The 13,355-nt window shown below is 42.8% G+C and overlaps 1 protein-coding gene across 1 annotated transcript in view; it reads left to right on the top strand.

Annotated features, from left to right (window-relative positions):
* The window catches only part of Sobp (sine oculis binding protein homolog (Drosophila)), a 176,262-nt gene that overhangs the window by 156,348 nt on the left and 6,559 nt on the right, over nucleotides 1–13,355 (top strand). The window contains exon 7 of the mRNA XM_013022373.1: nucleotides 3–404. Coding sequence (XP_012877827.1) covers nucleotides 3–401 — 399 coding nt within the window. The 3' untranslated portion in view covers nucleotides 402–404. The remainder of the gene's footprint in view (nucleotides 1–2; nucleotides 405–13,355) is intronic.

Below are 13,355 nucleotides of genomic sequence, written 5' to 3'. Positions count from 1 at the left end.
CGCCGCCGCCGCCGCCGCCGCCACCTCCGCCCGGGCCGCCCAGGAAGCTGCTGTCGCCCGAGGAGCCGGCCGTGAGCGAGCTGGAGTCGGTCAAGGAGAACAACTGTGCGTCCAACTGCCACCTGGACGGGGAGGCGGCCAAGAAGCTGATCGGGGAGGAGGCCCTGGCGGGGGGCGACAAATCGGACCCGAACCTGAATAACCCCGCGGACGAGGACCACGCCTACGCCCTGCGCATGCTGCCCAAGACCGGCTGCGTGATCCAGCCAGTGCCAAAACCCGCGGAGAAGACTGGCCTGGCGCCGTGCATCATCTCCTCGCCCATGCTCAGCGCCGGGCCCGAGGACCTGGAGCCGCCGCTCAAAAGGAGGTGCCTCCGAATTAGAAATCAGAATAAGTAAAAGGTTTGTATGTCCGCCGGGGCACTGCTCCCGCCGGGGCACCTTGCCTTGCTTCTTTCCAGGCAGAGATGTGTGAATAGGAGATCCCAGAGTGGTGTGAATACGATTTGAAAACACAAAAACACCCTTATGTGTTTTACCGTACACTTGTGTGATCATCCACGTTCACGTTTTTTTTTTACAGCTCATTAAGAGCCCAAGTTCACCTGAAGACAAAGCTCCTGGACGCCTGAACCTTAATTGAAACGTTTTGTCTTCCATGCCTCTTATTTTATGATTAGGGTCACATCTCTGTGATTCACCCTGCTGGGGAATAGGAGGATGTGGGAAGGAAGGCGAGGTCATTTGGGAAATCTAGCCGTTCAGTCGTGAGGTTACCAGGCAGTGGAGGAAGGCCCAGGGGATCCATGAGCTGGAGCCCGCCTGCAGCGGGTAGCCTCATTGACAAGACTGTCCTAACTTGCCAAATTTTATTGATAACCATCAGATGCCAACTGAACCCAGGTCACAAAGCCACTGTAGCCTGGCAAGGTGCTACAGCCATCTTTGGCGCTTAGCTCCTGAGCGCAGTGTCTCTTCTGTCAGCTCTGCTCTAAACCGTGGGCAGGCTCCAGGCTTCACTGGCCATCTTTGCCTTCTCCCCTTTGGGGGGTGGGGCTGGGGGGACTCGGGGGACTCAACTGCTGCGATGCTCACTGCAAACACGTGGAAACTGAAGGAAAGAAGCAGTTAGTGCACCTGAAAAGGGCGGGGGGGGGGGAATCCAACTATCGGGAGTGAGTCAGAAGCTTCAGCATTGGTGCCTCTGTAGCCAGATGTGGCTTCGTTTGCCCTCTCTTGCCAACCATATGGAACAGGCATGGGAACACATCTTACCAAGGAGAAAGATGTATCTTAGAGATTTTGCCCAGGTCAGAGTTGACAAATAGGGGAACCTGTGTTCAGTACTGGGTCCCCGAGAGTGAACTCTCTTCTACCCAAGTGGGCAAGTGAACAGCCAAAATTCAGTTGTTTGTCAATTGTAGATAGAGAAGAAGAGGAGAAATGAGCATTTAGTTAGCATTTAACTTGTACACTGCTCCTTCCTGGGTGGGAGCAAAGGAGAATTAGGCTGGTGCAGCTGCCCTCAAGACAGGGAGGAAGGAAGGCTGGGGGAAATGAGGTAGGATGAGGTATTGCTCATGTGTGTGTGTGCAGGCTCTGGTTTTTAGTAGTATTTGAAGCTGGATTCATAAAACAGTTTTCTTCATTCCACTGATTAACAAATTACATAACCTTTCAGATTACCAGGTTAGGAAGCAGAGTTGTGATTCAAATCCAGGTGGTCTAACTCCAGTTACGTTTTCTTTAAATTACTGAAGGAGAATACATGGATCGGTTCCTTGGTTACTTTAATTACTGAAATGCTTTTATCCAATTCACTTGCTTTGGGAGAAAGTTCTTGAAACACAGAAAACACAGCTGAATTGAACCCTTACCACCGATTTCCCCAACTCTTCACTTTTTAATTCTTTTGTTGTTGTTGTTTTGTTTTTACTGACAGCAGCACACCACTAATGCCCTAAGCCGTTGCTTTCATAAAAGCCGGGAGCCGTGTGCAGGGGCCAGCACCTGTCTTTAAGTAGATGCATTTACATGGATACCTAATTTCAGCCCCAGATGTTTGAGTGGGATATGTGAGTGGTGCAAGGAGAGTTTGTCAGAACCATTGTTGGAGGTTTTCTTTTCCTCTGATAGCTTGGTCAGTGAGGGCAGCATACTAAACCATGAGTTCACCATCCTTCTTGATTTCATGTTGGTAAGTTCTGCTGACTGAACACGGATGGCCTTAGTCTCCTCACACTCACTTCCGTTGAAAATGCCCCTGATTTGTTCACAAGAGTAATTTAATCTGGTTGACAAAGCTTTGAGTAATGAGAAGGTACGTGACCAAAAAAAGTGACCACCTTGTGCAAGTGAGAAAGGATAGGGAATTGTCATTCAAAACATATCCTAGCATCACTCATTCAAATAGTGTTAAAGGAAAAATGGAAGGGTGAAAGATTTTACTACCACGGTTGGAGTAAGAGTAGTTATGGCAGCCTAGTGGGAACGTAAGATTACAAAAGCCTAAGATACATGATGGCCCCTTAGATGGTCTGTTTCTGAATAAATAATCAGGTAAGGGTCTCATACATGGGCCAGCATCATCACTAAAACTATTAACTTGGCTTCAGCCAACTTTAGAAGATGCCATGACAAAATTGCCTGATTTCTCTTGAGACTGGAGAGCTCTTGTTAGGATAGGTCCCCCAGGAAATTACAGTTTCTCTCTAAAGTCAGAAATACTCAGGCTCTACTGGCTACAGGGAGGTGACAGGGCAAGAGATTTAAGAGTGGAGAAGAACCATCTCTTCCCCAGTACATCACACCCCCTCTTGCCCTCAGTAGTTCCGTGTCAGCTCACAGCACAGCTCAGCCTGCCATAATTCATTCACACCCTGACCCTTCCTGATTCCGGAGCTACATTTACTCTTCTGGGCATATGTGGTGCTATTTTTCTTCTAGGCCTTCAGAAACCCAGGCATTCATATAGCTGGGGAAAGCAGAAAGCATCCACTAAATAAGGATTGCATTACCTTTGTGCTTTGCTTTAATGGTAAACATTCTTTGGTGGCAAGTAAAAGGAGGCTGAGATGTGGTAGTAAGGTGCCATTGAGCCATTTATTGTGTGCTTTCTGGTGATTCATTGTAGGATTTATCATGGGTGAGTCTTCCAGTAACATTGGTCAGTAGTTGTCATTCCTCTCCCCATGTCTACTTTTTTCATACTGTATGATAATTATTTAAAAAGGAAACATTTAAAATAGATCCGAAACTGATTGTATCTTGAAATTAGCCACCCCTAGCTACAGCTGCCTTCACAGAAGTCGTTGTATTTGTTAGATTTTTGCAAATTCTAAGCCCTTTCTTCCGTTTTATGAAGTTCCTGGATACCTGACCTTATTCATTCTTGTTTGGTGATATGACTACAAATGTTTTCAATGGGTAGATGTTTCACCCAGATTCAGAACTAATGAAGTTTAGTTAATTTTCAAAGTTTATAAATTTCCCTTTAATCTTTAACTTTTAAGATTTAAAATACCAATTCTGCAGCTTCTGTTACTAGAAAAAAAATCCAAATAATAAGAAAAGCAATGTATAAACATTCCCTAAACTATGGTATCCACAAAGAATTCCACTTATAAATGAAATATTCTCTTCTTTGTCTTTGCTTGGGAGATTGAGGGATAACTGTTTGTATTTGTACATTTTCTGAATTTCTGTAGGTTATACTTGTTTATGGTACATTGGGAAGTTTAGAGAAACCATTTGCAAATGTTTGAAGATAATCAACAGACAATACTCTCCCTTCTCAATTTTCCGGGAAATAATATGTTCTCTCTCAGTTAAATCATCAATGGAAAAAAATGTATGCTAGAGTAACTATTTCACCCCCATCCTTTTGGGACTATACAACTTCCCACTTTTGTGGCTCCCTAATTTCTTGTATTTCTAGAACCATAGAAACATACATAAAATGATGCTCCTCTGGCCTCAGTGGTAGAGATTCAACTTTACGTTTTTAGAGGAAATTGGAGGAGCCAACTGTAATGTTTGGCTTCTTGGAGTTTAGTCTAGTCCTGGAGTCACAATCCTTTCAACAACTGTGTCAAGGTAAAGGATTTGCTTCATTGAGGCCCAAAGGATGGAGGTGACAAGTTAACTTTTTTGCCAATTTAGTTTCTAAGTTGAGAAGCCCAAGAGACCAGACTGACTAGGAGAAGATTGGAAACAAAATCTATACATTCAAAAACAACGCTGATGGATGCTTGTTTTTAAGCAAGAAAAACAGAGTACTGAGAGGGAATCAGCGCACATGGGATGTACTCAGCTCCTAGGCCAGATTTGAGTTAATTATTGTTCCTATATTTGATGATTAGAAGTGTTCACCAGTGGCAGTCCCTAAGTTAAAGATTAGCCTGTCTCTACAAGGATGCAGACAAAAGTACTTCAAAGAACCACTGGGAAGCCACCAGATTGGTGGCATGCACACTTGTGAGTGCGGTGTGCCCAGGATAGAGCTGGCTGTAGAAGAAAGACCCAACAGTTCATATCCAGTGAGCTGCTGAGTCTATATCCACTGATGCAAGTTTGCATGTGAAAGCATATGACTTATAGTTATGTCACTAAAAATGTGGTAGAATATGAAATGATACATGTGGCCAGGTATTTTTACCTTCAGACATAGCCATAACCTTCTAAAATTTCAGCTGGGCTGGGACTCTGATAAAGTAGAAGAAACATTCTGTGCACACACTTGCAAGACAGACCCATCAGGCTCCAGCAGGCACAATGCTGGGCTTGCTATAAGCTCCAGACCTTCTAGGGCATCTCCTCAAAGCTGGTCTCCATGGATAGCTTTCAGCAACTGCCTCTCAGGTTTCATGGAAAGTTTTGTGTGCTTTAGATATGCAAGCATTTTCTTGAGAAGAAGTTTTGGCTTCAAAGAAAGTAGACTCTGCATCTCTAAAGGATTATCTTACATTTTTAATGAGCAATATCTCAGTTGGCATTATTCCTTGTTCTTCTGAGAAAGCTGAATTACTTGTAAATTTCTCTTGAAGTCGCTATTTATTTTTGGCAATTTCCCCTCACACACACAGTTGTAGGGTTCAAACCCAAAGCCTTGAGCATGCTGGGCAAGTGCTCTACCACTGAACTATATCTCAGTCCTATTTTTCTTTTTGCAGGGAGGGGAGATTCTTGCTGTGTATCTAATATTGCAAAACCACCACTGCAGCTATATGTGCCGTAGGGACACAATGCAAAAAATTCAAATTACCAAGTCTAGCAAGGGCATATGGTGACAAAGAAAAATGAAGCAAAAAAAAAAACAATCGTTTTTCCTAGCATCAAAGTTTGTTCTGCATGGGGAGAGAGCATGATTCTGTGGGAAAATGGTCTTCCCTGTCAATGAGGCTGAGAACAGACCAGTTAAAGTCAAGTGGGAAGATCAGTAAACACTGGGGCACTAAGGGGGTGATGCCTGAGAATTCTGCCCATCCTCCCCATCTCCCCAGAGTGCATCTTCACCTGACAGAGTACACTTGGGAAGGGAGAGGCATTTGACCAGTTATTAATAAGCCATAAAGGCTTTGGAAATCAGCTCCATGACTGCTTTCCAATGGAGTATTCCTTGCTGCACTGAGCGAACATCATGGTTCAATCACTTACACCTACTTTCATGCAGATAGGCCTTGCAGAGGAGTGGAGATGACTGAGGGACCAAACACACAGCAGCATGGAACACTTAACCTGTATAGGGAACACTTACCTCTGCTCCTATACCATGCCTTTGCTCAGCCTCTCCTATTGAAGACATGGTACCAAAGGAGTGGAGAAGGGGTGGCAATTCCATTTCCTTCACTGTGACCTGCATAGAATTCTTTTGTATCTTTTAGTGGTGTGGGGGGGGGGAGGTGGATGTTAAGGTAATACATTCTGTGTGTTTAAGCTTTTTTATATCCCTCAAAAGGCATAAGGAGGATTCATTTGGAGAAACTAACCAGGTTACAGAGATAAATAGTTCAGCACTAGCCATGTTTAATGAAGTCCTGTTGTCAAGGAAGAGGAGTAAATGCCAGTCAGATGCCAGCTCTGTATACTAACCAAGTAGAGATCTTCTCTAGATTTGTGGATTTCCACAGCACTAGGCTTGAGAGAAAAGGATATGATCAGCATTGAAGACACACACCCATCAACCAAGAGTGACAGCATGCACACAAGTTACTTCAGGGTTCACTTAAGAGATTCTAGTGAACAGTGATTGGACCAAAAACAAATGACAGTGACAATAAGAACAATATCAGCAACAGAAAACCCTTGGGATTGGCCTCTAGTGCTTTAAAATAGTCTCTGAGTGTATAACTAATTATTCTTAAGTTAGAAAGAAGTTAGACAAGATATCCTAGCAATCTCTCTCTTTTTTTTAGAAAATGTTACTGCTTTTATATTTTGATCAAAAATTTACCATTTTTTCCAGTTCAAATACTTTTATATCAATTTTTATTGTTATTAAATGATTACATAAATTTCACAGTATTGTGAGATCGTTACTTAGTTAAAGTCACAAACACATTCTAACTTTCATGGGGCAAATTGTCTTTATCATGGTCTATAAAGTTTATGAATTCTATGAGCTTTGACAATACAGTTATTTCTTCCACATTGGGTGATATGCACATTTCTTTGCTTAGTGTCAGCTGTTCCTTCTTTCCCGCTCATTCTCTCCCTCCCCTCACTGTCCCAGCAATCTCTAAGTTTGCCACTCCCAGGAATAAATTATCACAATCTAAAAATAAAATAAACAAACAAACAAGAACTCTGTGCAGATGTACCATGTACCCAGAATCATGGCGAGACACAGGCAGAAGTGCTTTCCATGCACTGCACAGGCTGTGGCAAATGAAAGCTTTGCGTTTCCAGCTTCATTTTCAACTAGACACTTGGCTGTGCCACAGCGCCAGTTGTTGCATTACCCACTACCACACACACACAGACACACACACACACAGACACACAGACACACACACACACACACACACACACCTGTCTTAGATGACAGGTTGTTTTGGGTGAAAAGAAAGTAAGAATGTGACTTATAATGTTTAATGCATAAAGGAGAGAAATACGCTTTATGGTTTTATTCATATGAACTTGGACTTAAGGTCCTAAAAACACAATTAAAAAGTGTATCTCTCCCTCATTTGCATGGCTTGTTTTCCTAGCATGTTTTTGGTATTGAAAATGAATGGCATTCCCATATAACATGTGTCTCAATATGTAATGTTATCCTCCTTGCAGCTGGCTTAGTTCTCTAAGTGTTGCTAAAATGTTACTGTCTTAAATTTGAGCCAACCTACAATAACAAATTATCTAGGAGCAAAGTGGCTAAAGGGCATTTGGTGAGAGAAGGGAGAAACCCTATATTTCACCCTTCTACTCTTGTTTTGGAAGTTCAAACTGTAACATGATATTTTTTTCTAGAGAAATCTATACATGCATACTTTAAAACTGGTTCAGATTGGGTGTTGTGGGAGCAAGAATGATCAGGCTTAAGTTTCTCTGTGAATTTCTGCTTCCCATCAACAATCCCTTTTGATATTTTAAACCCCTATTTAGAGTAATTTCAAGATACTTGGAATCTATGTGGTTAAATGTAAAACTTTGTCATTATGATTTGTTAGATGCTTGCACTTTAAATATTTATAAGTTATTTTTAAGTACTTTATCCAAAATCCCTCTCCCACTAGAATACTATAATTGAGTGGTATCTGATCACCATTTGAGGGCATCATCTTACTGACGGGCTAAATCAGTACAGCAGACAGCACGTTCTTCTTGCTCTTCTGGTTTTCATTCAAATGTCATTTTTAGTTGATTCAGCTTCTTTTAAAAAACGTATAATAAGTTCTAAACAGGAGTGATCGCCTGTGATTAAAAAAATTCCTTGGGATTCTAAAGGTAAAGTGTTCTAACTCGAACCACTTATTTCTCATTCTAAGAATAATTAGCAAGCTTCCCATTAACGTATTCTATCTTAGTTTGTGTCCATGTGAATTTATAGTGTTATAATTTTCCTCCAGAGTGTCTTAAGGACAGTTTGTTGGTGTGTAAGGACAGTTTGGTGTATAAAATGAATTCCTTATTGTTCATCTTTCAGCCATCTTGGAACTCCAGACATAAGAACCTGCCTTATCGTAGTACATACGAGCCTGTGTATATACTCATGAAAAAGAGAGAGAAAACTCTTTCCAAACTCAGAATCCATTTACACTTCAGAGGTTATAAATCTCAAGCTGATTACAGGCCTCTGGGGCTCAAACTCTTTTATGTGTAGCAAAATGCAATGCTTTGGTAAGAACCATGGGATAAAAGGTATAAGAAGGCTCCGGAACTTGATCTGACATCTAATAACACCTACCGAACAACATTTTCATGAGCTAAGTGTAAATGAGTCAGAAACATATAGATTCAATTTCTCTTAAAATCATATGGGGTTTAAAATTAAGACCAAAGTGCTTTGGCAAAATAAAGTTTGGTTTTAGCCAAATGCCAAATATTCTAGATTTTGCCAAACCAAAAATATACGCAGATCCACCCACCCCCATTCCTCCCAGTTAATATAATGGCATCATAAATATCAGCCTCAAGGGCTATTTTCATTTTCCTCAAGGTTTGAGTGATGTGAATCTGAAATACTAATTGAAACACTGAAATTTTTTTGGTAGAAAAACATTATAACCTTGCACTTAAATTGAGGATCACTGGTTCCAGATTCTTCCTGATCTTTTAAAATATTTTATTGTTAATATTAAGGTATTGTACAGAGGGGTTACCATTTCACGAGTAAGGTAATGAGTACAATTCTTTTTTGGGGGGGGTCTGGTGGTGGGGCCTGAACTCTGGGCCTGGCGCTGTCCCTCAGCTCTTCAGCTCAAGGCTAGTGCTCTAGCGCTTGAGCCACAGTGCTACTTCCGGTTTTAGAAGAATCGAACCCAGGGCCTCGAGCATGCAAGGCAAGCACTCTACCACTGAGCCACCTTCCCAGCCCCATAAGTACAATTCTTTTTGGACTATGTCAACCTTTCCTTTGCTTTCCCTCAGTTTCCCTTCCTGTCCCTGCCCACCAGTTGCATGGTTCATTTGCCACAGTGTTCTTGTCCTGATTTTGACAACCCTTCTCTCTGCCTGATCAGCTTGATCACTTTATTCTGTGTCAGCTCTGTGTGTGAATATTTTAAAGTACTATATTTGGTTCCTAACAATCTTTTTCATGTGTGTGGCAATACTGCAGATTGAACTCAGACCTCACATTTGGTTGGTCAGTACTCTACCACTTAAGCCAGTTCCTGAGCTTGTGTTGTTATTTTTGAGACAAGGTCTCAAAAATGCCCTTTTTGCCTGGGCCAGCCTGACTACAATCCCCCTATTTGTGTTTGCCTAAATTGCTAAGAGAACAGGCCCTCATATCATACACAGCCCTTGGTTGAGATGGAGTCTCTAGAGCTCACTCCACCTGCTACCCCCGCTGGCCTTGAACCTTAATCTCCTGATCTTCACCTCCCAAGTAGCTAGGATTACAGGCTTGAGCCACCTCACCCAGCTATTACTCCTTAATTTATACCTAATTCATATATTACAACCCATAGAACTTAATAAACTATTACTCTTATTTAAACTAGAGGAGACAGTAGAGGGTAATATACCAATTTTACACTAATACCTAACATTGACTTTTTTTTTTTGTTTTTGGGTCCGGTCTTGGGTCCTGAACTCAGGGCCTGGATGCTGTCCCTCAGCTCTTCAGCTCAAGGCTAGCGCTCTACCACTTGAGCCACAGCGCCACTTTCATATTTTTTCTTTTTGCTTATGTGGTGCTGAGGAATCGAACCCAGGGCCTCATGCATGCAAGGCAAGCGCTCTACCACTGAGCCACCTTCCCAGCCCAAAGTTCTACATTTTGGGGGGGGGAGGGTCCGGTCATGGGGCCTGAACTCTGGGCCTGGGCACTGTCCCTCAGCTCTTCAGCTCAAGGCTAGCGCTCTACCACTTAAGCCACAGCGCCACTTCCGGCTTTTTTTCTTTTTGCTTATGTGGTGCTGGGGAATCAAACCCAGGGCCTTAGGCATGCAAGGCAAGCGCTCTACCACTGAGCCACCTTCCCAGCCCTAACACTGACTTTGCAGAGTTGTTGTATTAGTAAGACATAGGGGGAGGGAGGAGTATGGAGGAGAGAGAACACTATAAAAGGGAAAGAGTGCTGGGTACCAGTGGTTCATGCCTGTAATCCTAGCTACCCAGGAGGCTGTGATCTGAGAATTGCTGTTTGAAGCTAGCCTGGACAGAAAAGTCTATGAGACTCTTACCTCCAGTAAACTACAAAAAATCCAGAAATGGAGTTGTGCCTTAAATGGTAGAGTACCAGCCTTGTGGCGACAAAGCTAAGGTACAGTGTCCAGACCCAGAGTACTGGTGCGTGCACACACGCGATACAGCACCCCTCCCCACACACACAAATGGGAGAAAGTGTTGCACAGATCCTTATTTTGAGGCACTAGAGAGTTGTGAAAGACTCAAGGTCACTTTTAGAATCGTCATGAAGCAGCTGCAAACTGATAACAGCAGACACCAGGCCTCACGGAGGAGGGACCAGGCACCAATTTCTCATGCTGTAACAGCGTCTGGCAGAACGCGTGCACAGGCATTTGTCAAGCATGTGAATGAGAAGTGTCTCTGTGCAAGAGCTACCTTGGTGTGTTCCTTACAGCAGATGAATTCTGAGTCAGGAGTGGAGGAATGAGGAAGGCAGCAAGATGTCACAAGGCACAGATGCAACAAAGGACAGGCTGGGTGAGGATGACCTTCCAGTTGTACTTGGTCAAGCAAAGAGTTTAGCTACAGAGGACAAAGAGCATGAGGCTGGAGAAGAGCAAAGTGGGGAACAGGAGGTGGAAGTATTGGTCCTTGAGACATGAGGCTCCATCACTGTGACCTGGAGCAGAGGAGTGACAGGATGAAATTTGTGTGTGAGGAAAATTACTTTAGCAGCTGCTCACAGACAGAGAGGAAGTGAGGAAAGACTGGCTTTGCTAAAGCTGATCATGGTGTTCTGATGACAGGCTAATTACCAGCAGTGGAGTGTAAACATTTCAGAACCTTATTGGTAGAGGGTGAGAGGCGTCGGTGCCTCATCTGTGTCTTAAGTATGTAAAGCCATTGTAGCAGGACAATAGAAGAACTTCCTTGTCCCACCATGAGAAAAGGAGACATCACAGCCGACAGTGGAAGGAAACCTCACAGCCATCAGCCAACAGATGGTTCCCCGCACAATGAAGGGATGCTGGCAGCCCTGGTTGTCATGGAAACAGGTGTCTCCTCTTGACCAGCCGACAGCTCTGAGCTGAGGCCAGTGGGGTGGGGAAGAGCTTGGTGCAAAATGTTACCTGATAGCTTTGTCTTATTTGTGGAGAGGGGGGTAGGGGGGGGGAAAGAATATTGGGAGCTACACAAAGGCTGGTTGGTAGTCTCCTAGCAGTGGACTTCCTGACCAAAGACATGAAGATGCTGCAGAGAGGTCTCCTAGATGCTCAGCTCTCTATCTGAGGATGAAAAAGCAGCAGGAAGGCCCAAGTGGTTTGTTTTCTCTAGCTTCCACAGACATTTTGTTGGAAGCAGAATTAGAGCCTCCCAGGACCTGAAGGTATTTTTAAGGGCACCCTTGGGGACATTCTTTTTATCATTTTTCACTTCTAGGTAGACTTCATGAAGTTCCATTTATGGTGACGATGGACTCCTGGTAGAGGAGAGAGGTGAAAGCATGGTTCAGTGGAAAAAGAATCTGTGCTCTGCAGTAGAGTTGGCCTGGGTTCAAATCCCAGTAGAGTCATTTACTAGGTGAGGGAGAAAGTGACTTAACTTCTTTGAACCCTGGTGACTATGTTGTGAGTCATCACAAGATTGCCATGAGGAATGGATAAATGATATGTAAAGTTTGGCTCTATGGTATGTCCCTAGGAATGGTAGTTACCAGCCTGTTAGAAAGGCCACATGCCCTGGGGGAAGCACACAGAGCTATAGTGAAACTGTCTGGATTTGAAGAAATTTTCTCTTAACCAGATATATGGAGTTAGGCAGGGTTCTGAGTCCTGCATTTATTCATTAGATAATTATATCAACTAATATTAATGGAACACTGTCTAGGTAGACAGTGTTCCATATACTATATACTGACAATAATACTGTAGACTTTCATTTATAAACCCAGTTTACAGATAAGGAGACTGAGTCATGTAGAGGTGAAGAGTTTAACCCATTCATGTGACCAATAATAAGCAGCTGTGACTTGATGAGTAGTCTAATTCAGAATCTCCATGCAAAACCATTGTGTATGTTTTATATATGTATATGTATATATACATACATGGAGATAAATATAGATATATAGATAAATATAGATATAAAGATAAATATAGATATATACAAAATGAAGATATATATATATATATATAATCATAAGGTAAAATGCCTGGGAGCTACCTGGCAGCACCCAGATTAGGTACCTATTATAAGAATTGTCCTGGTGGCCCCACAGCCCAGAACAGCTTCTGGGAAAGTCATGAAACATGTTGTCTAACTTAAAGGCTAGAAAAGCCATTCCAGAAACCCTCATAAAATCTCTCCTGCATCTTCTTCTTGCTGTTGTCTCAGTAGCAGGCTTGGAAGTCAGGGCTTCCTGCTTGTTAGGCATAGTCTCTAATGGTTGAGCCACAGCCATAGCCCAGAAAATCCCACGTTCAAAAAATCTCCCATTCCATTTTATTTTCAAGTAGGAGAGCTGTAACTGGAAAGACCAAATGATGAAGGTTGCTAAGTGGTACAGCAAGGATTAGAACCCAAGGCCTCATCCGACTTGGAGTTAGTTACATGCCAAAGACCAGTGTCACATTTTGCCAACATGCATGTCTGTTTCACATCCTGCAGTTGGTTTCAGGGAGGAAGTAGACACACCTGAACATCTGGGCTCAGGGACTGAAAAACTGTAGAAAGTGACCATTAAACACACACCCTATCTCTTTCACTATTTAGAGGAGAAGTCAATATTCCCGCTGCTACTTTTTACAATGGTGTTTCCATTGGTATGAAGCTTTCTTTCTACTAATGGGCTGGTTGTAAAGAATGAGTATGGGAAAGACTGCTTTTGCAAACCTCACATAAAATTTTAAAGTCTGCTACTTGCCACACAAATCTGCTTTGATCCTATGGGTTTTTTCTTTGTCATGTAAAATGCCTGTGTTCAGATAACAGAAATAAACTCAAACATCTGGGTGCTTTGTCTTGAGAGATGAAGTGGTAGAAATCAGAAGAATATCA

This window comes from Dipodomys ordii, unplaced genomic scaffold (assembly GCF_000151885.1).
Source record: "Dipodomys ordii isolate 6190 unplaced genomic scaffold, Dord_2.0 Scaffold62, whole genome shotgun sequence".
NCBI lineage: Eukaryota > Metazoa > Chordata > Mammalia > Rodentia > Heteromyidae > Dipodomys > Dipodomys ordii.
The sequence above is the reverse complement of the archived record's forward strand: the minus strand, read 5'-3'. Positions and strand labels throughout refer to the sequence as shown.